The 27,931-nt window shown below is 43.3% G+C and overlaps 1 protein-coding gene across 4 annotated transcripts in view; it reads right to left on the reverse strand.

Annotated features, from left to right (window-relative positions):
• Positions 1 to 1,693: 1,693 nt before the first annotated feature.
• Positions 1,694 to 27,931, reverse strand: part of MAL2 (mal, T cell differentiation protein 2) — a 76,769-nt gene continuing 50,531 nt past the window's right edge. For 2 of the 4 annotated variants that reach the window (XM_085020366.1, XM_005662876.4), the window contains 3 exons: positions 11,324 to 11,494; positions 6,942 to 7,097; positions 1,694 to 3,968 (listed from right to left, as the gene is read on the reverse strand). In XM_085020366.1, the coding sequence (XP_084876492.1) occupies positions 3,897 to 3,968; positions 6,942 to 7,097; positions 11,324 to 11,494 (399 nt within the window). In that variant the 3' untranslated portion in view covers positions 1,694 to 3,896. 4 annotated transcript variants of the gene reach the window in all.

Genomic DNA, 27,931 nt, shown 5'->3' on the forward strand with positions numbered 1-27,931 from the left:
TTTCTGCTGAGCCACAATAGAAACTCCTTTGATGAAGTTTTAAGCCAAAGAACTTCAAGGATTGCCAGTCACCACTGGAAGTGAGGGAGAGGTCGTATAAAGATGACCACCTTGCCCCATAACCCTGGTCTTTCTCCCCGTGAATACATTAAGCTGCCACCCGAGATGCTGGATCACTTAGTAACAAACTTGAAGCATGAGGTTGAGGACAGAATCTTCATGACGATGACCTGGAATTCCAGGTTCTGGCATGTGCGGAGGTGAAATTCATACTTTATGTGTAAAGGTTGAACAGTGTGTCTCAGACTAGAGAACCCTTCTGACGTCAGTTCCAGGGTGATCAGAAAGCCGAGCTGATTCAGGAACGGGCTGACGTGACGTGAGGCAAAGGAGCAGACTGAAGCCACATGGTCCATAACTAGAATTAGTGGACCCGAGAAATAGGCAGCCAAGCACCTCGGGGAACTTTGCAGACCAAAGCTGCCTAACTCTTTCCCTATCATGCAGGTTTGGCCTAAGTTCTTACAGCTAAACTCATGAGCCCTTGGTTATGACAAAAATGTTCTAAAAGATGACATCCATCATAAACATAAAATGTTATTAACCATTCTAACTTCTTTGGGGGAGGGTAATATTTTTAGATATATAAAAAGGCTAAAAACTGGTAGAACTGAGACATCCACAACAATGAAGGGCCTGGACTTTACAGCCAGACTGCTGGGCATATGCACACTGTGAATATATGGAATGACTGGCCAATGCTACTGTATAGCACAGCGGATTCTACCTAGCATTCTGTGATAATGTATGTAGGAGAAGAATCTGAAAGAGAATGGACGTGCAACCTGAATCACTTCATTATACAAGAGAAATGATGACATCCTTGTAAACCAACTATACTTCAAACTTTAAGAAACAAAAACAAACAAACCACAGCTTTCCCACTCTCTGTGTATGTGACCCGAGGTGTTTCTGAAGGTCTGTGTTTTAGTTCCCTCCTTTTTAAAATGCGATGATAACATCTGCTCCAAAGAGTTGTCACAGTGAGGATTAAATGAACGAATATTTGACAAAATGCTTAGAACACCGCCTGGCATATATGAAGCCTGGACAAATACTTTTTAAATAAAAGAGAGTATAATTTAGACTTGGAGAACAGACTTGTGGTTGCCAAGGGGGAGGGGAAGGTAGTGGGATGGACTGAGAGTAGGGGGTTAATAGATGCAAACTATTGCATTTGTCGTGGATAAGCAATGAGCTCTTGCTGTACAGCACAGGGAACTATATCCAGTGACTTGTGATGGAACATGATGGAGGTAATATGAGAAAAAAAAATACATATATATATGACCGTCTCACTTTGCTGTACAGTAGAAATTGACAGAACACTGTAAATCAACCATAACGGAAAAAATAAAAATCATAAAATAAAAAAAGAATACCCAGTTATATGGAAAAAAATTTTAAATAAACTTCCTTTATAATATTACCTCCAAAGACTTACCTATTGAACCTTCATCAAAGACAAAAGATTTATTGGCATTTCCTGAGAGATTGTCTCTTATGCAGAAATGTTTAAAGCAGAACTCTTATATATTATATATGAGTCTGGAAGTTCCAAATCTGTCAAGCTTATATCAAACCTTTAACTGAATTTCAAAGTGAAATGTATAAAAATTAGATGACCCTAAAAGATTATCAAATGAATACTTTATTAGAGTCATAACACTTATAAAATAAATTTCTTCTCATCATGGAGTTACCAGATTTTAAAACCAAACCAACACTCTCATTTTTTACAGCTAAGTTACATAAAGAAATTCTCAAATGCCGTTTAATTTTTGTTCAAGTGCTTTGTCAGTCAACTCACAAATCTAGATCATGATTAATCTACAATTCTAAGTATTCACAGTTAGATGAGCTTTAGGCTTGGTTCTTAATGATCTAGAAGCAATCCATTTACAAAAGTGCCACCAAAGCAGTTTCAAGAAATCATTTAATTTAATGCCACCAAGCAAGGACTTGTTAGACTTTGGAAACAAAAATAAAATCTCACAACTAAATCTAGCAGACTAACTTTTAACAATTCCAGCCAGAATAGGCTACATATCCTTATGGCACATTTATGACTTTGTAATATACAATTCATAATACAGGTTTACGTGTGTGGTACGGAGCTCAAAAAACCAAGGAAGCTGGGTATTATAGAAAAGCTATGACCTCAGTGTAAGTCATAAGATGGATTTCCTCTTGCCACATATTAAACATCTCTTTTAATCTTCATAATTATATCACAAACCAAACCCTAGTAAGAGTCTTCTTTCCAGGGGATTATTACATAAACAGTATTTGATCGTTGAGAGTTGACTAGGCTATTCATTCAGGCCCATTGTGTGTTCTATGAACTCTAACAGTCTAACTTTTACATGGCACTTATAAGGGATGATTCAGCCCAAAAGCCAAGGGTTGAAAGTGTAAAATAATAAAAAATGCCCTTTTCCAAGAGTTTTCTCTCTTGGGGCAAGAGATTAGTATTGTGCGTGAAAAGTGTGGGGCCCAACTCGTTCTCCCATTCAAGCCATTTTGGCACTTTGCTACGACCAGTGTCTCTGAGGTGGGTTAAAATACTTTTCTGTGCTACTCAGCCAGAGAAAGCTTTTATGAGAGCTGTAGCTTTAAAACCGATTCTGTGTATTTGCCACCGATGCAAAAACAACGTGGACATCAGGCTATTCTTTAAGCAGGCAAGGACTTTTAAGTTATATCTCATCCTCCATTCAAATTTAACTGAGTCATATAAAAGCATCAGAAGTAAAAAGTTCACCCTTCAGAGAACTCTGTTTGGTAAAGCCTCACATAACCACACACAAACATTCGTATATTCATGCACGTGGCAAACAGCTGTATTTGAAGCATAAATAAACCCAAAGTAAGACATGAGGAGCTAGATACCAGTTCCAGGAGTGGTTAGTGGTCTCTGAGGCTCTCGTATTAAATAAAGATGCCAGATGAGAGTTTTGCTCAGTGGTTAGCAAACCCGTAGGTTGGTTAAGCAACTACGGTTCACTTCGTAAATTACTTTTTTCCTGTACCCAAGACTCTGCTTGAATAAGCTTGAGAAACTACATGTCCCTTCAAGGGTAAGCATTTGACCATTAACCCAAAGGTGATGTGAGTACTGCATAATGAGATTAAATAGTATGTGGGTTGTCTAATTTGCTTTATCCCTTTCAGCATCAGCTCAATAAAATACAGAACACATAACCAATCAGCCTCTAGCCCACGGGCCAAATCTAGCCTGCTGCCTGCTTTTGTAAATAAAGATTTATTGGAACACAGCTACACTCACCCACTTACGTACTGTCTGTGATTGCTTTCATGAAGCTGCAGCTGAGGTAAGCAGCTGTGACAGAAACTGAATGGCCCACAAAGTCTAAAGCATTTACTATTTGGAACTTTAGAGAAAAGAACAAATACCCATCCCTCTTTTACACTAAAACACAGAGTTCAATGGGAAGCCTATTTGAAATGTGTCTTTTAGGGAGTTTTAGTTACCTTTTAAAATTAAGGTTCAGGTGACTCAGTGACCAAACACGAGAGATACCCCCTTTTCGTGAATAGCAGCTGTGTATTGTATGGGAAATTTTCTTTAAAATAAAAAAGAGAGAGAAAGAGAAAGAAACAGATGTAAAACTAAAGGCCATTTCTCTGCTTAACATCATAATAAAATTAAAATTCCATCCATGAAATAAACCTTAACTTAAATTCTCTCCATAAAACAAAAAAATTACTTTGGGGATGTTGTTGTATCTGGACAAAATGGTATCCAAATTGAAATCAGACATAGAAAGTACACAAATGAAACTAACACACCGAGAGTTAGTGTGTAAGGAGTGTCACGGCCGCCATCGTCGTAAAGCCAGACCCAAGCTGCAACCATAACAAGCTGTCGTCATAAAGGCGAAAATCTAAGAAAAAAGAAAACGCAAATTCACATCAGATGGATAACACTGACTTTAAGAAAACATTCGTCCAAGGCAACAACTGTCTGAAGGCTGACCAACCCATCTAAAGATACATCCATCCTAAACAAAATGATTTATGGTCATTTCTTTTTTTTTTTGATGACTATCCCCTCACACCACTAACCCATCTTTTAAATATTCTAGCCTTTAATAATTTTCTCATTTGAGGACAGCCTTAGGTTGAGCCTTGGTTCACGCGCTGGACTCACTTATTAAGTACTGGTGGTACTCCTAACGTGGTACATATGTGAAAAATTCACAATGGAATTTGGACTGACTATTTGGACAGTGACCTCACAGCCAAGCGAGGTGCAACTATCAGGACTTGAGGAGGTAGCAAATCATTGCTGTTACAATGGAAAGTGACTTTAGAGCTGAACAGAGAAAACCCATAGAAATGAACCATCAGGCTGGCGTGCAAGATAATCCTCAAGTCTGCACTGAGCTCCGAATTACTGTTCTTAGTACGTCTTACTTCTTTACCACCTGCTGAGTGTATGTGGGTATGTTTGGTCCATATAAACAAATAATAGATACTGTCCTCACCTTTTGGGGGTTTAGGAGCCATAGAGAACTACCAGCGCCATTCAACAAACTAACATACGATGATGTGGTGCAGGGATCCTTTACCAGGACATCGGAGCTTTCAGAAGGAATATCTGACTCACCTACAGAACATGGTAACTATACCATTCTGCTCTTCTCCCCACCCGTCTTCTGCTCACTGTCTCTCTGATACATCTCTGATATAGACTTTTTCTGCTGAATGAGAATGATCTCTTTAAAGTACAAATGTGACTATTTAATTAGAACAAGAAATCTCAATGACTATGAATTCTGAAAAGCTTACAAATGTCACAAATATTCCCAAATCTAAGACAACTATTTTTGTTTTATTACTGCCTGACACATCCTAATTTGGGAGATCTGCTTTCTTTGATATCCTTTTCATGAAACAAGGTGCTCTTCTTAAGACCACAGAATTAGAGAGATTTTATCATCTTGGAGAGAGTCCAGTGTTTCCTCTTCCATGGTTGATAAAATTTGCTTTGTTTCAATACCTTAAAGTTTATTTAGGTTTTATACCCTATCTGTGATGATATGCAAATTGTGCAGGTGTGTCAAATTTGGGAACCCTCTCTCACATCTCATACATGATTTATAAAAGTTCGGGATAGTTCACTTTTTTTTAGAGCAATGATACATTCAAATTATAAATTGGAAAGTATAAATCCTAATGGACTTTGATTGATAACAGGTAGTGACCAGCTGTCCTCAATGTCCTCTTTGTAGTGGCAGGTTAGGAATTTTATGTTATCTTCATGGAGATCAGAATCTTGGGGGGCTGCATACATTGTAGCTTCCCCCCATTCTATTTAAAGTACTGCTCTAGTTTATGCCCTAGAAGCACAGGTATTCTGATAAATGTGATCCCAAATAATGATTCCCATCAAAAAAAGAAAAAGAAAAAGCCTGGTGCATTTTAATTTATTTATTTATTTTGCTTTTTAGGGCCCCGCTGGCAAGATATGGAAATTTCCAGGTGAGGAGTTGAATCAAAGCTATGGCTGCTGGCCTACACCACAGCCATAGTAATGCAGGATCCGAGCCATGTCTGCAACCTACACCACAGCTCACAGCAATGCCGGATCCTTAACCCACTGAGCGAGGCCAGGGATCGAACCTGCAACCTCATGGATCCCAGCTGGGTTCATTAACCACTGAGGCACAAAGGGAACTCCAGCCTGGTGTGTTTTTAATGATATAAGCTGGATCATCAGGTCTATACCTGACATTGACAGGAGAAGTTTCTGTTTTGACCAGAAATCTGCTTATACTTTGGTACATCGGATCATCTGATCGGTGAGGTGGTTCCCCTGCTGTGAGTCAGCTCAGCTGATTGCATTCACCCATGCATGCTAGGCTGGCTGGCCACTGCATGAACGACCACTTTTGATATCTATTTTCAGTGAAAGACTGTCTTTCTCTCAAGTATATTGAAATAAAAACAAAAATGAGGGATTCAAGGTCACAAATGAATGGCTCACATATTTAAGAGTCATTAAAACTCAGAAACTAAAGATTTACTTCTCTGAGGTCCTAAGGTACAGCACAGGGAGCTATATCCAGTCCCTTGGGATAGAACATAATGGAAGATAATATGAGAAAGGGAATGTGTATATATATGACACATACACATATGTATATAACACATATATATACATATATATGTGTTATATATATAACACACATATATACGTGTGTGTTATATATATACACATATATATATATACATATATGTGTATATATATAACACACACGTACATATGTGTGTTATATAACATATATATACATATATATATATATATATATATGTAGGTCACTTTGCTGTTCAGCAGAAATTGGCACAACAGTGTAAATCAACTATACTTTAATAAAAAATAAAAAACAATTTAAAGAACAAAGAGCAATGAGACACTAAAACAATTACTTCTATTGGAGGGTGTGGATGAGCTGGGGCTTGTAGAAGGCGAAGCATGGAGAGGTTTATTAAGGCAGCCTCACTTAGGCAGAGAGAGAAAGGGGAGAACGACGCTTCTTACGTGTGTTGGAAGCTACAAGAAGTAAAAAGCACAATTAATTCTTTTCACAAAGTCGACTTTGTTGTGCAAAGCTGACCGCTACCACGGACCAGTATGACCTCACAAGGATGTCAGCCTCCTGGAGCTTCAGTTTCATCCTCCACAGCACTGGGGATAAGAACTTTGCTCATAAGGTTATTGTACAGATAAACAGCTCGTATATGCTTAATGCTGATGGCTCTTATTAAGGAAAACTCTGGCTGCCAGAGGAGTTTCTTGGAGACTTTGACAGAGGAAGGAGAGCACTGGTAAACTGTACTCATCAAACACTTACCGTGGCTGCTACGTTGATGTTATACTGGTTGTCATTCAAGAGCGGCTGCAGCTCTGTGGTTCTATTGCAATGCAGACTGTGCAGCGATGTGGCTGCTGCTTCCAGTAAAAAGGCTCCAAAGTAGAAGACGAATACTGTAAAATGGTAAGCAAAATCCTGAAAGAGGATGGAAGAGATGGCAACAATTAAAAAGCATAGGCTTTTCTTTTGCTGTTTCTTATTTCAAATAAAGTTTAGGTTCGGGAAAATTAGAACATTTAATCAAGCAGTCTTGAACTACCTCTGCCACTTCTTTCGGCTCCCTTAGCAATGTCAAGCTGTTAGAATCCCAATGAGAACTAATTAATCCACTGTAATAGGTACAGTGGTAAACATTTGGATACAATGAATTTTATAGTAAAATACATAATGTCAGTTTAGATTAAGGGACCATAGAATTCCTGGCTTTAAAATTCAAGTAAAATAACATTTAAACTCCATCTTATTAGAGTTAATATATAGTAACTATTTTATTATTATTGTAATACAATTATAATACAATTATTGTATATTTTATATATTTTTAATTATATACATTTTATAATTATTTTATTTTTGAGCAGTTTTTATTTTTATCCATTAGATTGTCACTTCATATACTGAAAGATACAGAAGATACAGAAGGTACAGAAGAGTATCTCCTGATATACTAAAACACAAACATATACTTCCTATACAAAAAGTAGAGGAACTTTTCGTACAAAACTCAATTGTTATTAAGTTATTTCCTCTGTCACTGGCATTATCTTACCTGAGTTAATATCCCATCAACACCCTGCAGTATATTTTTGTTAACAGCTTCTACAGCGGGCATTTCACATGTATTATTATCCAAGGGGCAAGTTTTTAGCATTTAATATGTATATTATTACATACTATATTTTTATTTCACCATTTACACCAAAGCTAGAAAGCTTGGGAAAAAATACTGAAGACTTCAGCCATAAACGTTAATTTAATCGCATGATCGATAAAAACGAGACACACTCTACCTATTGTAGTTAATATCCCACAGTGAATACTTCTAGAAAATAAATTCTTTATTAAAACACACTTCCTTCTTTCATGCATGGCATACAGGAGACATTAAGACTGTTACCACAGGGCGAAACGATAAGTTTTGAGTCATTAATGCCTAACAATTCCAGAATGCAGCAAATAAAAACTGTCATCAGATGGTGACAATTCCATGCATGGCTCAAAAATTTTCCTGCCTGAGAGTGTACAAGATAAATTGCAAAACCTATCAAAAGCAACCATGTGGGCAAAAATGACTAAGTATATAGAAAATCACAAAAGAAGAGGGGGAAAAACGGAGCCCTTTCCAAATACCATGTAAGTATATAAATAAGTAAATTTTTTGAAGGGAAGAGTTGGCTCCTTGAAGTTATGCCCACCATACAACAAGATAGTGCTGTAACAACCATTGTATTGTGTCCTGTGTGTTGCTGTCACCATTTTTCCCCTCAGTAAGAGTGAATTACTCTAGTTAAAAACCCATAAGATAAGGAGTTCCTATTGTGGCGCAGTGGAAATGAATCTGACTAGCATCCGTGAGGATGCGGGTTCCATCCCTGGCCTTGCTCAGTGGGTTAAGGATACAGCATTGCATGAGCTGTGATGCAGGTCTCAGATGTGGCTCGGATCCCGCATTGCTGTGGCCATGGTGTAGGCTGGCAGATACAGGTCTGATTTGACCCCTAGCCTGGGAACTTCCATATGCCGCACCTGCCGCCCTAAAAAAAAAAAAAAAGGCAAAAAAAAAAAAAAATCCGTATGATAAACTTTGCAGGTAACCAATGGAACAAACTGGTAGTTTCTACAGTCCCTCTCATAAAGTGGTTTAATTTCTTAAAAAATCTCTACATGTTATTGTCTGTACATCAGATACAATGCCACAAACTGGGAAGAAGTACAAATTTAGAAGACCCAATTAAACCTATAAATTTAGAAAAGTCAATGTCAATGCTTGGACTCAATACTGTAGATAAGATTCAACATAAATAGAAGGAAAAAAGAGGATACAGATATGTGTAGTAAAACCAGGAGTGATACTTGGAAAAATATTTTGGAGTTCCCATCGTGGCTCAGCAGTTAGCAAACCCGACTAGCATCAATGAGGACTCGGGTTCCATCCCTGGTCTTGCTCAGTGGGTTAAGAATCCGGTGTTATCATAAGCTGTGGTTTAGGTCACAGATGAGGCTTGGATCCCACCTTGCTGTGGCTCTGGTGTAGGCTGGCAGCTACAGCTCCAGTTGGACCCTGAGCCTGGGAACCTCCATATGGCATGGGTGCAGCCCTAAAAAAAAACAAACAAAAAAAAGAAGAATATTTAAACATTGGTAGTGGGTATACATCAACCAGTTAGAAAGAATACTGAGGATGGCAGGATCCTGGAGACTTGTTACTTTTACAGACATGAATGCCTTAGTTCCTGAGCTATAGGAGGTCCAGGAAATTCTCCAAGAAAGGGCCAGGGGAAGGGGGAGCAGAGGACTTAGAAAGAGGCAGTAGGCTGGGGCCATGGCTATGTAGTAACTACTGGCAAAGTATCAGAGGGCTGTGCTACTGGTACATACGGGCCAAATACCATCTTCAAGCCTGAAAGGAAAAGAACCTGGTGGCACTTACCAACATCAGGGATTGACTGATTCATTCATGCATTATTATCAGAAAGCCAGGCATTTAGAAAGAGATAATGCAACTATGTGTAACTTAAATAGGGATCTTTGACCTTTGTCACTTGACCAATTATTAGAAATATTTTCTCCTTGCTAATGAGAAATTGAGGCCAAAATGTAGACATACATTGCATCAGCAGCCTAAGAAACAGAAGAACTTTCAAAGTGTGAAACTGCAAGTCTCAGTGTGTTTAAAGAGCTATGATGATTACTGATCACTTCCTTGAAATCAGACACAAGCCGAGCATCTCTACAAAACATGAATCCCGTTATTCCTTAATAGCATCTGGTGAGGTTGGTATCATTACTACCATTTTACAGAGGAGGAAATGAGGTTTACATTTTGCCCAAGGCTACAGGGTTATTAAGCAAACCAGATTAACCCCAAGGCCTGTGGATGGTTGTAACCAGTGCACTATGCTTCCTCCTTGGCTGTACTCTCACCCACACCACCTGCTGTGGGCTGATGGATGGGCAGCCACGATCTAGACTTCACTGCAGATACCCTTTGGGATGATGGTTCTCCTTACGCTCTATAAGTCAGTCAAGAACACATACCTTCCTCCATGTTGAATAAAATGCTACCACACTTGAAAGGAACATCCATAAAGTTGGAATAAAGGTCTGATTTAAGTTTCTAACCACCTAATGGCAGTTCTTCATGAACTCCATTAAAGCGCTTTCCACCACGGATTGGAATTCATGCTCCATAGGGCCAGTGAATAACCACACGTGTGAAAGAGGCTCCCTATATTATATGGGAAAAAGGGAAAATACATTGATCCAATGTAATGGTGTCATAGTTTGAAAAATGGTGTTGATTGCAAATTTATTCTTAAAACGTATCAATTCTTGCTAACCTAGAACAGGCACTGAAAGATAAAATATCCCCTCTCCTTTTCTAAGGATTTGGAGGGTAGAATATGGAGCTGCTTGTTTTCTGAAAAGAATATATGTATTTTATATCTGAAGCTGGAATCGATGGAAAATGTTAAGATACATCACAGCATCCATCTCCCAAAGGCATGCGTTCGATAGTTCAATAACTGTAATGAGATTCGTTTGTTGTATGAAATAAAACAGTCTTTGCAGAAAGGTCATCTAACTCATAAAAGAGTAACAGAGAGATTGTTCAGCTCTGTCAGCACAGGCATTTTACAGTCTGGGACCCTGCTGTCCAGCAAGGCCGGCCACATGTCAGCACTGTGGTCGGTCCCCGGGGCCTGACCTTTCCACTCGCACTAGAGGCCACAGAAAGAATAGGGGACAGCTTTCCTCTCCCACTAGAGGCAACAGACAGAACAGGGGACATTCTGTCTGGCTTTTCAGGACAGAATGAGATATGCATAGGGAGTTCCCTTCATGGCTCAATGGTTAACAAACCCAACTAGGATCCTTGAGGATGCAGGTTTGATCCCTAGCCTTGCTCAGTGGGTTAAGGATCTGGCGTTGCCGTGAGCTGTGGTATAGGTCGCAGACATGGCTCGAATCCCCAGTTGCTGTGGCTGTCAGCTAAAGCTCCAATTCGACCCCTAGCTTGGGAACTTCCATATGATGCAGGTGTGGCCCCTAAAAAAGCCAAAAAAAAAAAAAAAAAAAAAAGGAATGAGATATGTATAAGTTTCTCCCATTTTCCTGAAAGACATTTAAAAATCTCTTACCAGGAAGTTCCAGTTGGCATTAATCTGAGTCACCACGCCAGAGAGGAACACGCCCAGGAAGAGGAGGGAGCAGACAAAAGCTGTCACAGACACGAACATGACCCATCCTTGCAACAGAGGTAGAGGAACATTGGAGGAGGCGACTAGGATCCACACGAGTCCCCCCAACACCTAAAGGAAAAAAGAAAGACAGTAATCAGTCTGGGCCACAGAACTGAACATGCTTGGGTGCTGCCTTGGCTTCTCCCGGACCCCTGCATGTGTTCCCGCAACCTGGCCAGAGACCTTTCTCCATCACCACTCGAGATGCCTTCTCGCAGGTGCGAGCCAGCGCTTCTGCTCTTGGGCCTGATCTGACTCTACACCTAGTTCTATGCCTGCTTTTCCGTGGGACTCGCCCTCCACCCATGACAGGTCCAGCACTCTCTCACCGTCCAACACAATTTTCTTTTGAAAATCTCCACTGCCCTCTCTAAGGATGTTTTTTTTTCAGCCCACCATTTTTACAAATCCATCTCTGCTTGCTCTCCACCTCCTCTCCTTGCTGGTACGCTTCAACCCACTGTCCACTGGCTTCTGCTTTCACCGCTCCTCAGAGAGGCTCTTAGCAAAGATTAGCCATGACGTTCTAACCTGTCACTTCTAGCGAGCAGGTTTCCGTCCTTACTATGACCTATTTGTACAGGTGAGATGATTGCCCATACACAGAATAGCTGTAGCCACTGTATATGATCGGAAACAATACAAATCTTCCACCATTTGCTGATACTCTTCTGTGTGTTGGGCACAGGCGTGGGCCCTCCAGATAGTCACAGATATACCATTCCCTAAATACCTACGGTGCCAGGTGCTAGGAAGGAAATGGTAAACAATGGCCTTGGCCATCACAGAAGTCACAGTCTCTTATAGGAAAGAGAAAATGAACCAAGGGACAAAACCGCTGCTTCACACCCGTCACAAATGGGCAAATACTGGGCCCTGCAAGTCCACGCGGTGAGGGCTCTAAATCCAGATTTGAAAAGTCTGAAAATACTCCCTAGAAGCAACAACCCAAAGGACAGGGCTGGGGGAGGAGCAGAGGCAGAGAAGGCTGGTCCAGGGCATGGTGTCAGTCTTGAGACGATGCGGATGGGCAGCGCTAAGAGACAGCCTGGCAGAGCTGAAGGGCAGGGCTCAGCATGACAGAAGCAGCAGGCACTGTGCGGAGCGTGGCCGGAGATGCCAACGGGAGACTGAGCTGGAGGGTCCTGAAGGTCAGCAAAGGAGATGAACTTCACCCTGGGGCAATGGGGGGCCAGAGATCACCTTGAGCAGGAACAAGCATGATCGGATTTGTGTTTAGAAGCTTCTCTCTGGCTTGAGTATGACAACGGACTGGAGGGGAAAGGACGGAGGGCTGAGGGACCACAGAGGAGACTGTTATGATAACAGAGCATACGCTGGACTCAAGACACTAAGGACACAGAGATCTGAGTGGACCACAGGGGGTTCAGAAGTAGCTGCGATGGTGGTCAGTGACTGATCAGACGTGGGACATGAGAGCAAATGAACAGGTGAGGAAATACCCAGATAGCTGGCTGAGACAGCTGGGAGTGAGTGAGACCACACCAGAGAGAAATGCTTAGGGGTTGGAGATGGTCAGTTTTAGGAATCTACCAGCGACAGTATCCTCCTTACTCCCACTATAGAGAGAGAGGCATAGCATGGCATTGCAGGCCCTTTATGATGAATCTTTTTCACACTTGTCTCTTGTCACCACATGCCTCACATCTTACATTATGCAGTTAAAAAAAAAAAAAAAAGACAAAACTCTTTCACAATTGAATGGCCTGGCCCAGAATGTCATTCCCTCCCCATGGGTATCTGAGAAACACCCATACATAGCTCATCCTGAATAGTGCATCAACCAGAAGGTCTTTCTGGAGTTCCGCCCCGTGCTCAGGGCCCCAGCCTTCCTCCTCTGGGCCAGTTCCCTGCTGTGGATGTGTTCCATTGATAAGAAACACTATAACTGAATGTCCCTGGCTTTCAGTCCACCTAGACTGTCAGACCTTCTTGGCAGCCTACTGCTGCCTTCTATGCATCCCCTGAAATGTATTAATCTACATAATAATTCTTTCCGAAGTCTCAGACAGGCACTGTGCTATATTAGGCAACACAGAGACCTAGGCTATCCACCTGTCCTGGAGACATCCACCACAAGTGCGAATCAAACCCCCCACTCGTATAGGTGATATCACCTATATGACAGGCAGGCACACACGCGTGGCCAATAGAAGGCTTTCAGATATCTACTTGGTGAACAAATTCCTAGTTCCCATATGAGAACGGCTGGAGTGCCAAATATTAAAAACCAATAATCATATGTATTTTGCTAGATAATATCCCAATTGTACAAGTCACTAAAGGGGAAAAATACAAATATTGACTTCAGTTTCTTAAAAAAAAGCTCAGTCATACAATTCATTAGTACTTTGAAAAACATTCTGGAAAACATAATAAATTATCACTTAAACAATGACAATGAAAGCACCCATGCTAATACATTGATAATAGTGCCGGTACAGCTCAAGTCCTAACTCCAAATCAAACATTTGCCATCAACCCAGAAGGTTTTATAAAGGAAATCTAAGTCATGAATATTGATGCATATTTTAAAAAATGTAACCACAACCTTTTAAGTAGCTATGAAAGAAACAAGGTTTCTGGCAAAAGATTCTCTATTCTTTCATACTGTTTAATAAACTTGAAGGTGATAATACCTTTTTATTTTTATCTTATTTTACTTTGTTTTATTTTATTTTATTTGGTCTTTTTAGGGCCGTACCTGTGGCACATGGAAATTCCCAGGCTAGGGGTCAAATTGGAGCTGTAGCTGCCAGCCTACGCCACAGCCATAGCAACGGGGGATCCGAGTCGTGTCTGCAACCTACACCACAGCTCACAGCAATGCCGGATCCTTAAAACACTGAGTCAGGCCAGAGATCGAACCTGCGTCCTCATGGATACTAGTCAGATTCTTTTCCGTTGAGCCACAACAGGAACTCCGACTTTTTAATTTTTTCTCAGCCTCTTTTTGGTAGAGTTTCCTTACTCTCCCACCACAAATCAGCTATGTAACTTTAAATACTGTTGAAGAGGCATACATAATGATACATAAACATCATTAGAGATATATACATAATGATATATTAAACTTCTATTAATTCAAGAATCATTTATTGAGACTCTAGGTGCCAGTACAAAGAATAATAAAGAACAATTGGCCACTGTTTATTGGGGACAGGGAACTCAAATAGATAAGCATAATCATATGATACAGAGATTATGATAATTCGACACCTCTGAAGAAGAGGCTATATGATCCTTTGGAATTAAACATAATATGTAATAAACCTGGACTGGTTTCAAATCTGCTGCCAGGCACTGGACAAGGACACCAAGAAAAAAGGGGGGAAAAAAGGCAAGGTTCTGTCTCCAGAAGCTCTAAATAAGGGGGAAACAGACACCATCAAATCTGATTCAGGAGCAGATTGTGGCAAGTGCTATAAAAAGACCTCAACACAGTGTGCTCTGAGTGCCTGCGAGAGGGGAGGAGAGAGAGGAGGGGAGGAATTGAGAAGGTAGGCAGGGGAGGCAGGTTTTGAAGCAGGCTCTCAAGGCAGACGAGGGCTGTGACAGCGGATGCTAATGTGAAACAGCAGAGATGAGCTGTTCTTGTCAGACTCAAAATTACAGCCCTTCCCAAACCTCCAAGGCTGGGAAAGGGACCCAAGTGTGTATGTGAAAAGAGAACAGATTTCATCTCCCCATGTGTGGTGTGTGTGGCTGGAGGGGGAGTAGGGGGAGACAGGAAGGTGCATGAATGCCTCTCTGCTAAACACACACACACACACACACACACACACACACACACACACACACTCCCTCTCTCTCTCTCTCTTTCCCCGCCCCCCCCTTTTTTTCTCTCTCTTTCTCATTCTCTCCTTCTCTCTCTCCAACCCCGGATCAGAGATTCTGTGAAATCCAGATTGAAGTCCTGCTCACTATGGCAGCTTTGGAAGATAGAGGATGGGCCAGAGGAGAGAATTAAGCCCACTCTGGAGAGGCACCTTCCTCCCAGTAAGACCTGTCACAGTGAACGGGTCCCTAGGGCCTTGACACACTTACTTCACGATAAGCTACCTTTTCTTCTTGCCAAAAGCTACCTTGTCTCCTGAGCTTCCCAATCTGGCTCTACCTTTCAAAAGTGAGCTTTTAATAACATGACCAATGCTTAGTATATTCCCTTCACCTAATTCGGGGCATTACTAAGCTCGGAGTGTTTACAGGCATGTTAATGGTCAGCATCCCTGTTCAGCAGAGGTGACCCTGGAGGGAGCCTTGCTTTTAGAAGGGAAAGCAGAGCATGAACATGGTTAAAATCGGAGGGAGAACAGTTGATAAGTTTCGGAGCAACTGCAGAGTACACACATCCTGGAGAAGGGTGGCACGCCCGGGGTGTGCACAGCTTGGATCTGAATCTGCATTCTGACCTCTTGTCTAGTATGGTCTTTTCCTGCTTGTTGGTGTCCTAAGACGTCTGATAACTACATACAAAACTCCCAACGGCACCACCTTTTGAAATTGCTTTCAGGAACTAAGTCGGGGCTCAATGACTTCAAATCTCAAGCTCTGACAAAAAGGCAGCCCAGCTTTCAGGTGACGCAAAGGGAAACATTTCTTCAGGTAGACAGCTGTCTTCTCCTGTTACCCCTCACCCCCTGAGCTCAAAGCGAGATGCCCCTGCTATGCACAGCAGGTGCTCAAATGTATCCTGAGTTGCCATGACTAGGGGGCTGCCCATCCCTAACCCCCAGTTGTCCTTGGTGGCTTACTGTATGCTCCTGGCTTCAGCTTGGTTCCTGCAGGCCAGCAGGGTGTGACCTGGCTGAAGCCTTCCCAGAAGAAAACCACGCAAGTACGTATCCACACATCACACCATACTGAGCCCTCAGAGTTGGAGCTTAAACGTGTTTTCACTAGAAACTGTGGACTGGCGAAAATACGTAACCCCATGGGAAAGCATAGCCTTGAGCATGTGGCAATTCCAGCCACGTGGATTACAGGCTGCTCAACTTGTCTCCTACTTGGATGGTCTTTGCATATCCCCAAAGGATTCCTTCTGCAAATACCTTTTTTCTTTTCAAATATCACTTATTTCCCAAGAGCGTGCTTTTAAACGTGTCCTCCGACGTCTTAGTTAATAATTTTCAAACTCATTTGACACCTTCATCGTAGTAAACGCTTGTTATTCACTATGTAAGCAGGCCGATTCCTACTCCGACCTATTTTCAGTCAATGTGTGGAATGAGAACAGGGAAAGGAAAGTCAAGCCGAAGGTATAAAGGCCTGGCGAGACGGCTCCTAAGGAGACATATTTCATTATTTAGAACTTTCTGTATATATGACACATAACCTTCTCTTTCCAATTCTCCTACTATTTACGTAGTGGACATTCCATCCTTTTGTACCCATGAGAACGAACAAACGAGCAAGCCTAGAGGACAAAAAAATGTTTCCCAACCTGGAAGCTGATGAGGATAACAGAAATATGAGCCAGCACTGATCGAGCCCTTGTGTTCCAAGCACTTTTCTGAGGGTTTCATTTGCCCCACTTGATTCTTCACAGACACTGAGAAATAATTACTATTATCATTCTCATTGTACAGATAAGCTAATTAAGGCAGAGAACCACGAGTAACGTGCTCTATGTTATATAGTTAATACACGTTAGACCTGGGATTTGGCTTCCAGACCTTATGCACTTACATTATGCCATTTTGTCCCCATCAAAGTTTAGTGTTCATTCTAGAGAAGGGTTTCCATTCTTTTGCTATGGATTGGTTTGGGGGCAGGGGCAGTGCTGATTCCCCAAAATCATATCAAAATGGATAAATGCATATACATTTTTTTGAGGACATGGTTCCACAATATCCATCAGGCTCACAAAGGGGAATGTGGCCTCTAAAAGTTCAGAAGACCTTGTCTTTTTGATAACCCCTCCTGTTTCAATGGCTGCCGACTAACTGCAAATGAAACAATGTGGTTAAAGGATGTTTAACGTGTTCAGACTATTTATCTTCTAGTCAACATCTTACCTACAACTCCACTGTCTGCGCAACTTGTATTCCAAAGAATGTTTTTAAGCGGGAAGGGAATTTGGTCAACAGATATAACAACGGATAGACAAGTTTACAAGGCAGCCCACGAAAGTGTAAATTCATTCGCCATCCGACCACAATCCCGTGGTGACAGCCCTGGTGACAAGAGCTGCCTGCCTCTCCACGCTCACCCGCTCCCTGCGAGGTAGCTCTGACCTCCAGCCTTCATCCTTTTGCTCCCTACACACAGAGTCCATTACACTGTTTCACGCTTCTGCCTTGCACACTGCCTCAGAATCTTAGCTGGATAACTACACTCTGGTAACCACGTCTTCCATAAAGACCTCCTTGGCTGGATGCCGCCTCTTGGTGCATGTATCCACTGGTTTCCGGTGCATGTATCCACTGCAGCGCTTACAAGGACTGGTTTAAAATCATGGGTTCACATGCCTGTTTGGCCCACTGTATTGTGGGGTCAGAGTTGGCAACACTGCCTTAAATGCCTCTGTATGCTCAGAACCCAGGCCAATGTTTTGTACAGAAGATGCTCAACTGCATTCTCTTAGAAATGAATGGATATGATGTATGGTTCTAGAAGTACAGGTCTAGCTGCTAGGAGCACAGTGCTGTTTGGAGCCTGGCTCATTCTTTGGTACATGGTGAGTGTGTAAAAATAGGCATGAAGGAAGCTGCCTTGTGGTGCAGCAGGTGTTCAACCCCTGGCCCTGGAACTTCCACATGCTGTGGGTGTGGCCAAAGAAAAAAAATAGGCATGAAGACTCGTGAAGCAAGAACATGTACTTCTCAATTTTCAAGTTATTATTGGCAATGCCCACCACCTAGTAGAAGATCTTAGGAGGCTAGGGTGGAAAGTTATGGGGAAGCTGGCACCTTTTGGGAATCTGGCTCATAACACTTTTTTTCAACCTTCTTCTTTTCAATTCTTCTTCAACCAGGCCCCCAATTTTGTTCAGTTTACCTAGTCTACTGCAATTGTCACTGGCACTAGAGACAAGGGTAGGGCTTGTCTTGAGCCTTGCCTCACCCCCTCTGGCTCTCCTCCATCGATCTCCATCTGCCTTCTCACCAGGCTGACTTCCCTCCAAACCGGTCCTGGACCAGCCCCGGTATGGTTCTGAAGTAGAGGCATATGTTGTCAAGGTGGTTTTTGGTTTGTTTGTCTTGTTTTTAATCAGAGAAAGGAAAACAAGACAAATTCTGAGAAGCAATGGAAAATGACATATATAGAAAAGGCGGGTGGTACAAAATATACTAATGCAAATGAAGTTTTGCTGTTTAGATTTAGATCTGAAATGTTTAAAAATATGTCTGAGGATACTATAAAGAATTACACTTCTTCCTTGCCCGTCTGACCTAAATTTACATTTCAGTTTCTTAAACCGTCAACGCTAATCCCTAAAACAGAAAGCACATATTACAGGGGAGAAATACATTCTGGCCCCCTTTTAAATTCTGATTTATAATTCCCCCCTGATTTTTAAAAATCCTCTTTTCATGTTTGTAGGTAACTAGTTATCACCTAATTTTAAATGTTCATGCGTGCCAATGCTTGCGCATCAGCGAGGACTGTACAAGCTACTGACTCTTCTCTTTCTTCTTACCTCCCTCCTTCTGAAAGCTATTACACAAAAGTCAGGAATGTCATCCATGGGACTATGAAAGGGCATGGCTCTTTTCATATAAAATAGGACACAGGGAATTCAGGTCAAACTATAATAAACTCCTGGTTCCTGCTGTGACTCAACGGTAATGAACCTGAAGAGGATCCATGAGGACGCAGGTTCAATCCCTGGCCCCGCTCAGTGGGTTAAGGATCCGGCGTTGCCAGGAGCTGTGGTGTAGGTCACAGATTCGGCTCAGATCCCACATTGCTGGGGTGTAGGCCTGCAGCTGCAGCTCCCATTAGACCCCTAGCCTGGGAACTTCCACACGCTGCAAGTGCAGCCCTGAAAAACCAAACAAGCAAAAAACTAAAAACAAACAAACAAAAACAACTAGAAACTCCCAGAGATGAATCATGACATTTTACAAACTGGCCAAAAAAAAAACAACTTAAGAGGGCATATGCCAAAGCTGTCCTTCCCTCCTCCAGTCAGTTTCTCTAGAATATTTTCACATGCTGCTCAGCTTGCCCTACAGGACAATCACACAGCGTTTGTTGAGCACTGCACATGCATGGCATCGGGTGTGCCAACCTGGTTCCTGTCCCCTGTCATTCATTACAGTCTTTCCTTCTCAGCTCTATCAACGCAGATATTCCATGCCCATGGCCCCCACCACCAGATATAACATTTCCATCAGCCTCTGCAAGCCCAATCTCCTCTCCTTAACCTTTTCCTCTGGACCTCAAGGTCTAGGCTTTCAGCAACTTGGTTTAAAGTTTTCCATATTTCATTTCTCATATTTCTTGCAGGACTGCCAGTCAGGGTAAACAATTGCTGAAAATAATCTTTGGCAGGGGCACTTTTTTTCTCTTAGAAGTGTTTTTGTTGTTGTTGTTTTTGTCTTTTCTAGGGCCACACCCGCAGCATATGGAGGTTCCCAGGCTGGGGGTCTAATCAGAGCTGTAGCCGCTGGCCTGCGCCACAGCCACAGCAACGCGGGATCCAGGCCTCATCTGGGACCTACACCACAGGTCAAGGCCACACCAGATCCTTACCCTGCTGAGGGAGGCCAGGGATCAAACTTGCAACCTCAGGGTTCCTAGTTGGATTCGTTAACCACTGAGCCACGACGGGAACTCCTCTCTTAGGAAGTCTGAAAGGCTCTTTTCACCTGGATGGAGATTTTAAACCCAGAGGCAAAGGGAAAATCTTAGAGTTGAAACCCCTTCTGGGAGGAAAACATACCCACAGATAGCCTCGTCTTCAACCCTGCACTTGCACAATATCCCTTAGCAACCAAAATCTATTTCCTGGGCGAGAAAAGAAAACTCTATACTGCCAACATTTATGTGTCAGTGCATCTACAGTCAAAGCTGTGGGTTGAAAACAACCTGAAATCCTTGCCATAGATTTATCTGCATGACTGCACATGCCGGCTCCCCAGCCGCTCCCTCCCCATCATCCTTTCATTAACATTTTGTTTTTCTGGCATAATTCCTGCGTTACATCTTATATTTTAAGTGTGGTTTAGGATCATTTCAGGCCATGCCAAACGTTACCTACTCGGCTGACCTTCTCAATATCAAATCCGTGTCTCTTCTTCTCTGCTTCTTCCCTTTGTCCTACTTCCGGTTCTCATGGCCCCTCATCCAAACCACTGCAGTGAGCTCCTTGGCTCATCTCTCTTCCTTCAGTCTCTCTGCTTTATTACCAAACTTTAAGCGCGAAGACTTCGACAGCACAAGTCTGGTCAGGTTGATCTGTGTCCTCTAGGGCCTCCCTATCACAGACAGAATAAATGCTATGCATTGGCCTCTTATGTCTCAGCAAACCACATCTTGAACCTACCTCCTCTTTCTCCTTCATTTGCCACCTTCCCATGAAGCATGTTAAAACACAAAACAAAAAAAAAAAACAACCAAAAAAACCCCCTAACCATTGCCAGAACCTTCGTGGCATGGTCCTTCTTGAATCTGGGTCTTGTACACGCCCTTGTGTCTACCTGGAAATCTCTTCCTCGCCTTTCCTGTCTATTGAGCCTCTACTCATCATTTCAGGCTCGACTCAAATGTCACCCTCCCATTTAAAGCTGCTTGTCCTGGCCTCCCCAGCGGCCAGATGTACTCCACTCTGTTTTGCAACAGTCGTTCTTCATAAACCAATTTTATCACTTCCAATACAGCACTATGATTCTTTCTTTGCTTTATACTTCACTGTATAGGAATTTCTTTTAAGGGCAGGAGCTATGTTAATTATCCTATTTCCATGGCATAAAACAAGGCTTGATGCATGGCAGGTTTTTAATTAGTTGCTGAATAAATGAAAATTATTGTGGCATGCAAAACACTGCAGTGAGAAGCCTGTACCTGAGTCCTGGACTATCTTCTGCAAAGAGAAACATATCTCTTGGGAAATGTAGGTGGTTTCCTAAACTCTGACACAGTGAAATGCTCTGAATTTCATAATGATTTCTATTCTTTTCCACATCCAATAATGTTATTTTCGTTCTTCTTGTGCATTATACAAGCCAAGCTCATTGAGGACAAGAATCAGAAATAGCTTGTTCAGCCCAATAGTACAGATGCTCCAATGTCATTTTCTTGTGGACAGACCTGCCTGGAAGATCTTCAGCTGTAGTGCACTTTTCACTGTTGTGTCTTTCTTCCCTGAACGGTACTAAATTTTGAGCATATTCTCTCAACTAGGTTATAAGCCCTTTCCGGTGAGGCAGGGTCTAAACATCTTTGTTCTCAGAAGAGTGTCTTGTGCCCAAAATCTATTCAATAAATATCTGATGAACATTTAGAAGATATTAATGCAGGAGAGATATTGATAGATTCCAAAAGTGATAACTTTAAAAAATTGTTTTGACTTTTTAGGGCCGCACCTGTGGCATGTGGAAGTTCCCAGGCTAGGGGTGGAATTGGAGCTGCAGCTGCCCACCTGCACCACAGCCACAGCAACACCAGATCCAAGCTGCGACTGCGACCTACACCATGGCAATGCCAGATCCTTAACCCACTGACCGAGGCCAGGGATGGAACCCACATCTTCATGGGTATAGTCAGGTTTGTTACTGCTGAGCCACAAAGGGAACTCCCTGAAGGTGATAACTTTTGAAGGTAATGTTTTCCATCCTAAACTAGAAGGCTTCACTTTGCAGACCTAACTTAGTATTAAACTCTTTGAGGCAAGCACACCTTCATAAATATAGCTGAGTACAAAAACCAACGGGCTGGCAACTTAGGTATATAGGAGTGGAACACGCTGATCTCAAGAGGCCACACCATGCACATGAAGTTGCAACATCCTCCACCAGTGAAGCCAGTGCTCTAAACTGCTTTACCTGGTACTTTGAGGCTGGCACTGTTTGTGTCTTTTGAACTCACTCTCCAACAAATGCCTTACACTTGAGAGATTCTAAGTGTGGTGCAATAAGGGGAACAGAGATTACATTATTTGAACAAAACTACTAATTAGTGTGAGAAATGAACTCTAAGATTGTGGTTTTTATTAGTCAACTATTGATGGCCCAGCCCATCTTTGTCAGATGCAGTTTTCCTGTCTTTGGTTTTAGACAGCAATGGGACAAAGAAATCACAAAGAAAAGTCGATTTGAAAGCAAGTCAAAATTAAGGAGTTTGGGCATATTCAAAAACACTGGCAGAGGCTAATATAAGGGGTTCCCAGAAACGAGATCACCTAGAGTTTTAGAACTGCTTCTGGTGAATTCTCACATTAAATTTACAGGCTGAGAAATTTTGAAGAGGAGCCATAGGAGACTGAATATTTAAAGGGATCAGAACATTTAGAGAGAGATTAAGAAAGCAGGGACCAAAGATGCTTCAGAATTGTCTACCTGGCTCAAATCTGTGCATCTGCTCAGTGTTGATATTCGAAGTAGAGAGGGGGGTACCAAGGTGACCTCCATCTCTGCTCTCATAAAGCATATAATCCAATAACACTAAGTGGTACAGAAGGATGAGGGCCAAGGAGGAGCTACAGTTTGGCTCCAGTGTGGTCTCTTGTTTCTCTAAGGTCACTCGTTCCATTGGAATAGTTTGGTCCTTTTATTTTTGGGGGGATGGGTAGGGGAAGAGAGAGGTAGATAGTCACGTAAAAAGAAGTCATGAAGGCCTATCCAGATGTTTGGCCATAAAAAGCGAAAAAGTAAACGGAAATGCCTTTTGAAAATGATGCTAGTCTATCTAGATAAGGGCCCTAGTCGTGCTTTAGGACTAAGACGCCAGAGAAAATGAAGAGACAAGAGGAAGGGACTCTGTGAGTCTGGGATTTCCCCTAGAATGGGGAGTGACAGAAGTTCTAGCAGAGAGTGAGGATTCATTGGCAAGAGAGAGCAGTCTTGTCCACGGAGCCCTGAAAAGACCTTCCTTGGTGGTTTCCCGTCATGACTATACTTTAGGAACTCTGGGGAGCTTTCTTAAAAACCTAAGGGATGCAGGGTGTTCCCCCAGAGATTCTGATTTAATTAGTCTGGGCTAGCCACAATACTTTAAAAAGCTGCCCACAGATGTAAGTAGAGCAAGAGTTGAGAACTAACCATTGAGCTGGATAAACAAAGAGATATGGGAGTGGGAAGGAGGAAACAGAAAAATCACCTTCTATGTTTTGCCCTCAGAATCAGGCAGAACTTCCAAAAGGGTCACATGACCACATTGGTTCTTGAGATGGTATTTGATTTGATGGCACATGAATAAGCCTTCTTTGTATATTATTCATATATGTACATCACATATCTTTATATACATATATACATATGTGAACACATAAGTATCTATTTGAATAAATATCGGAAAAATATAACCAGCATATTAAATTTGAGAATTCATGCTTAGGAGACTGCTTAGGATGAGGCTAAGGTAAGGTACTGAAATTCAGAAAGAGAATGCACTTAAATGCACAATCTGTAAATTCTAGAACAGGTGGATACGGCAATAACTTCTGACAGAGGGATGCAAACAACAAGAATTTGGGGAACACCAAACTAAAGTAGCCCAGAATCTATAAAATCTTTCTCCCCAGCCCTTTCTGCTCTAAACATGTGTCACTCTGCATAGCAGGGCAGGCTGCTTAAAGCCACCTTCCGCCCCCCTCTTCCCACCTCGATGCCTGCACCTCATCCCAAGCATTCAGGTGCTTCTGATCTGGGCTCAGACTCAAACCAGCCTCTTCTAACCTCACAGTCATGATCCGATTACTGATGTCACAGCCCGTAACTCACTTGTCTCCTTTTTCAGATTCAAATCAGAGCTAAACTTAACTTAGGGTGCCTTAGCATAATAGGGCGGAAAACCAATGCTCACAAGGCATTCCAGCCCCACTAGCACAAAAGTGAAACTGAAGCGACCCAAATCCAGGTTATGCAAACTCAAAGGAGGGGGTGAGGGGGACGGCCAGAAAAAAAACCCAAACCAAGCAAACAAAATCAGCCCGCAGGAAAGGCCCTGACTCGAGAACGTTTCACTCTGTATTTGCCATTCTCTGGGCATGATGCAACCCAGGTTGCCCAATTTATATTTGCACATTTTCCCCAGAGAGCTTCAAAACCTTCCAACTCCATGAAATTCCTTTTAAAAAGTTTTTCTGTAGCCCAAGAAGGTTACAAGAGAGGCCGGGTGCCCCGACTGTCACCTAGGCCCAACAAAGTGCGCTGAGAAGGTCTGGGGTTGCAAAGGTAGACTAGGAAGGGAGAAGGCGCAGAGGCAGTGCAGCGAAGAACTTGACAGCCACTTCTGTTCCTCTCCCCTACCATTCTCACGCCCACTTGATTAGAAACTGCCAAGGGCACCATACGAGCTTCACCTTTTCCCCTCCCTGCCTTCTGAGCCTTGCTCCTCTCCCCAATCCAAAGGGCACTCATAATGGCAAAGGGGAAAAAAAACTCTAGATCTTTAGCCCTCCCCCTCCTCTTCCTGGTACCTCCCGCCCCCGCTTTCCACATCCTGGCGGCCTCCTGGTCACCCAGTCCTCAGCTACACCTTGCACCACCCAACAAAATGGCAGGTAGCAACAGGCGAGGCCGAGAGCGCCGCCTCCGGCTCCAGTCCAGCGCGGGCCCCAGGCCAAGCCACCGGGGTGGAGGTGGGGGGTCTCTGACGGCATCCCCAAGCCCAAATGGTCCTGTCCTCTCAAAGTCCCCAATCCTCAGCCCCGCGGGGCCGCCGGCTCGCTCTCCCAGGACCATTTCCGTCGCCAGCAGCGGAGGAGGTGCCAGTGTAACAGGTGCCAGGCGAGAGGGCCCGGGGGGCAGCGTCGCCGCCCAGGTGCGGGCCGTGCTGGACACAGAGAGGACCCCGGGAGGGACAAGAGCTGGGGACGGCGCAGAGGGAGACATCCTGGGGGCCAGGATGGCGCTGCCAGTCCCTGCCAATCGGGGCGCGACCCTCGCTGCCCCACTTACAATCTCCAGGCAGACGAAGGCGCCGGAGTATGTCCGCAGGATATCGGGGCCGGCGGGCAGGGTGACCCGCGGAGCAGGGAAGGACACGGCGGGATTTGGGGGCGGCGGGACCGCCGCTCCGCCGGCCGACATGCTGCCGCTGCCGCTGCTGCGTCTCCGCGCACCGCCGCCGCCTCCCTCCGCCCGCCTTCGCCTCCCGGGCTCGCGAAGCCGCCGTCGCCTGTCGGGTCCGCGGGGTCCGGGAGCGCCCGCGCCGGGTGGGGGGGCGTGGCTCCGTTGCCCTGGGCCCGGCGGGGCCCCGCCCCATCACATGGGCCCAGGTGAGCGCGCCTCCGCCCTGGCGCCCGCCTGGGTCACGTGTGCAGGTGTGGCGGCTACCTGGCCCGCCTTTGCTCTGCTCTCCTGGTTCCCTTACCCGGCCAGCGCCCAGCGCTCCTGGAGGGTCTTGAAGGCCAGCCCCAACGCCCTGCTCGTGTTCCTTCCACCCCTGCCCTTCATTTGCACCTGTTCTCTTCCCAGTGTCCTCTCACTAATTCTCATAGCTCCCCTATCTCACTTTTCTCAGTTTAACGGTGACACAGGTCTTGGAGCTGCTGTGCAGAAGGTAAAATCAAGGTCATCAGTCACACCTAGAAAGTGGAGTGGGTCAGCTTTAAATGGCACTCTTGTAGGATTTTAAAAACACCAGTAGGACAGTGTCCTGTGTTTGAGTCAGATGGGTCAGCTCCATCACCCACTGGCAGTGGATGCCCTGGCAGGTAACCAGATGCTTTGCGTGCCCGTGGTGTGCTCATCTGCGAAATGGGGCTGAGGAAATCTATTCCGAGAGGATGTCCAAATTACATGATAAAACGTGAAAAGAGTGAACTCCTAGTAAGCGCGATCATTTAATGATAGCTGATGTGACTAGTGTTGTACTAATTTTTACACACATCAGGCTGTTGTGTACACACAGTGCTACATAGGTTATATTTTCGACTAAAACTTTACTTGATTTCACCTGCCTGAAACTTATGACTCGATGTTGTTTTTTAAACACTTGAAAGGACTTTTTTTTGGGGGGGGATTCTATGTATGGTTTGGATTCCTTGCTTCAATTTATCCCCATTTTATAGTTGGTTTTAATGTCAACCTTATATAAGTGAAATAAAAGAGATGAGGTTAATTTTCTCAAAGATCAGCTGAGATAAACACATCTACACACAGCAGCATATACATGTAGAGCAGTTTGGAAAAAAATATTAAGCAATGTCATCAGACATTCTCCAGATTGAATACTGATCTTGTCTGTCAGGTTTAGCCTTTGAGGAACTGTGTTTAGCTGTATGCGCTGGTCAGCAGATTTAAGTCATTCTACCTCTTTATTATTTTAATAAGCGAAACTCATAGGTGTGGTGGCAGCAGCAGAGCAGAAACCACAAAGCAGGGTGTGAGTGAAACCTTTTGTGTAAATCTCCTATCTTCCCACCTCTTAACGTTGTCACTTCCTGATATTAATGTATGGTATTTACTTAATAGGAATTTTCATTTGTTTGATCAGAGAACCCTCTCCGCGTCCAGACCTAGATTGTCATGGAATGATCTTTCATGATTGTTTTATTTTCTGCCTAACAATTCTCAATAAATATTTAAAGTACTTTCAAAAGGATGACCTCTTCAAAGTCTTCATCCTAAAGATGCTCAGCTACAGTGATGGAACCCCAAGATGACAATGAATAAGCGTAACATGACTCGCAAGTTTTGAAAAGTGCTCAGTAACTCAGAAGAGCCTCAATTGTGCATCTTTAAAAAAAAATGGCCAACCAGGGGAAACCCCTCCCCTGTGTCCCTCCCAGGACTCTCCTTGCTGTACCATGCAGTTCCCACCACCTCAGGGTACACTTGCTTTCCTACTGTGGAATTTAAGAAATTGTCATCGAGGCCTCTTCTATTTTTGTAACATATTATTTATTTAAAAAATGAATTCCTCCCTGGAATGATTGTCCCCTCTCAGGACCGCCACCAAAACCTATTTGCTCTTGATAATACCAGTTGCCTTCTAATGAAGGCAACAGTTCTGGAATCAAAGGAGGAGAAGCACTCATCCCATCCCTACCCGGATCTCTCTCTTCTTCCGCATGATCGGGAGCTCTTTGCAGTTTCACTTTTCTGCTCTCTCCCCATCATTTCTCCATAGTTGACTAACGTTCAGCCTGACTTTTACCTTGCTCAAAGACCTCCTTGGAACCCTGTGGTCTGGAATGTCATCGTTCATATTCATGATACTTTCAAGTTTTGTCTCACAAGGATTTGCTACCTTCAATGAGTTGAAATCACATCTGGACCCACTTCTTACTTGGCCTCTCCCGACTGCTCTTCCCTTGCATGCTGACATCTCCTATCCATTGAACTCTTCTTTGTTTCTCAGTCCTTTGGCTGC

The sequence above is a fragment of the Sus scrofa genome, chromosome 4 (genome assembly GCF_054392235.1).
Source record: "Sus scrofa isolate SSC_HxYL_T2T_F1_AM1 chromosome 4, Sscrofa_HxYL_maternal_Yorkshire_Landrace_v2.0, whole genome shotgun sequence".
Classification (NCBI taxonomy): Eukaryota; Metazoa; Chordata; class Mammalia; order Artiodactyla; family Suidae; genus Sus; species Sus scrofa.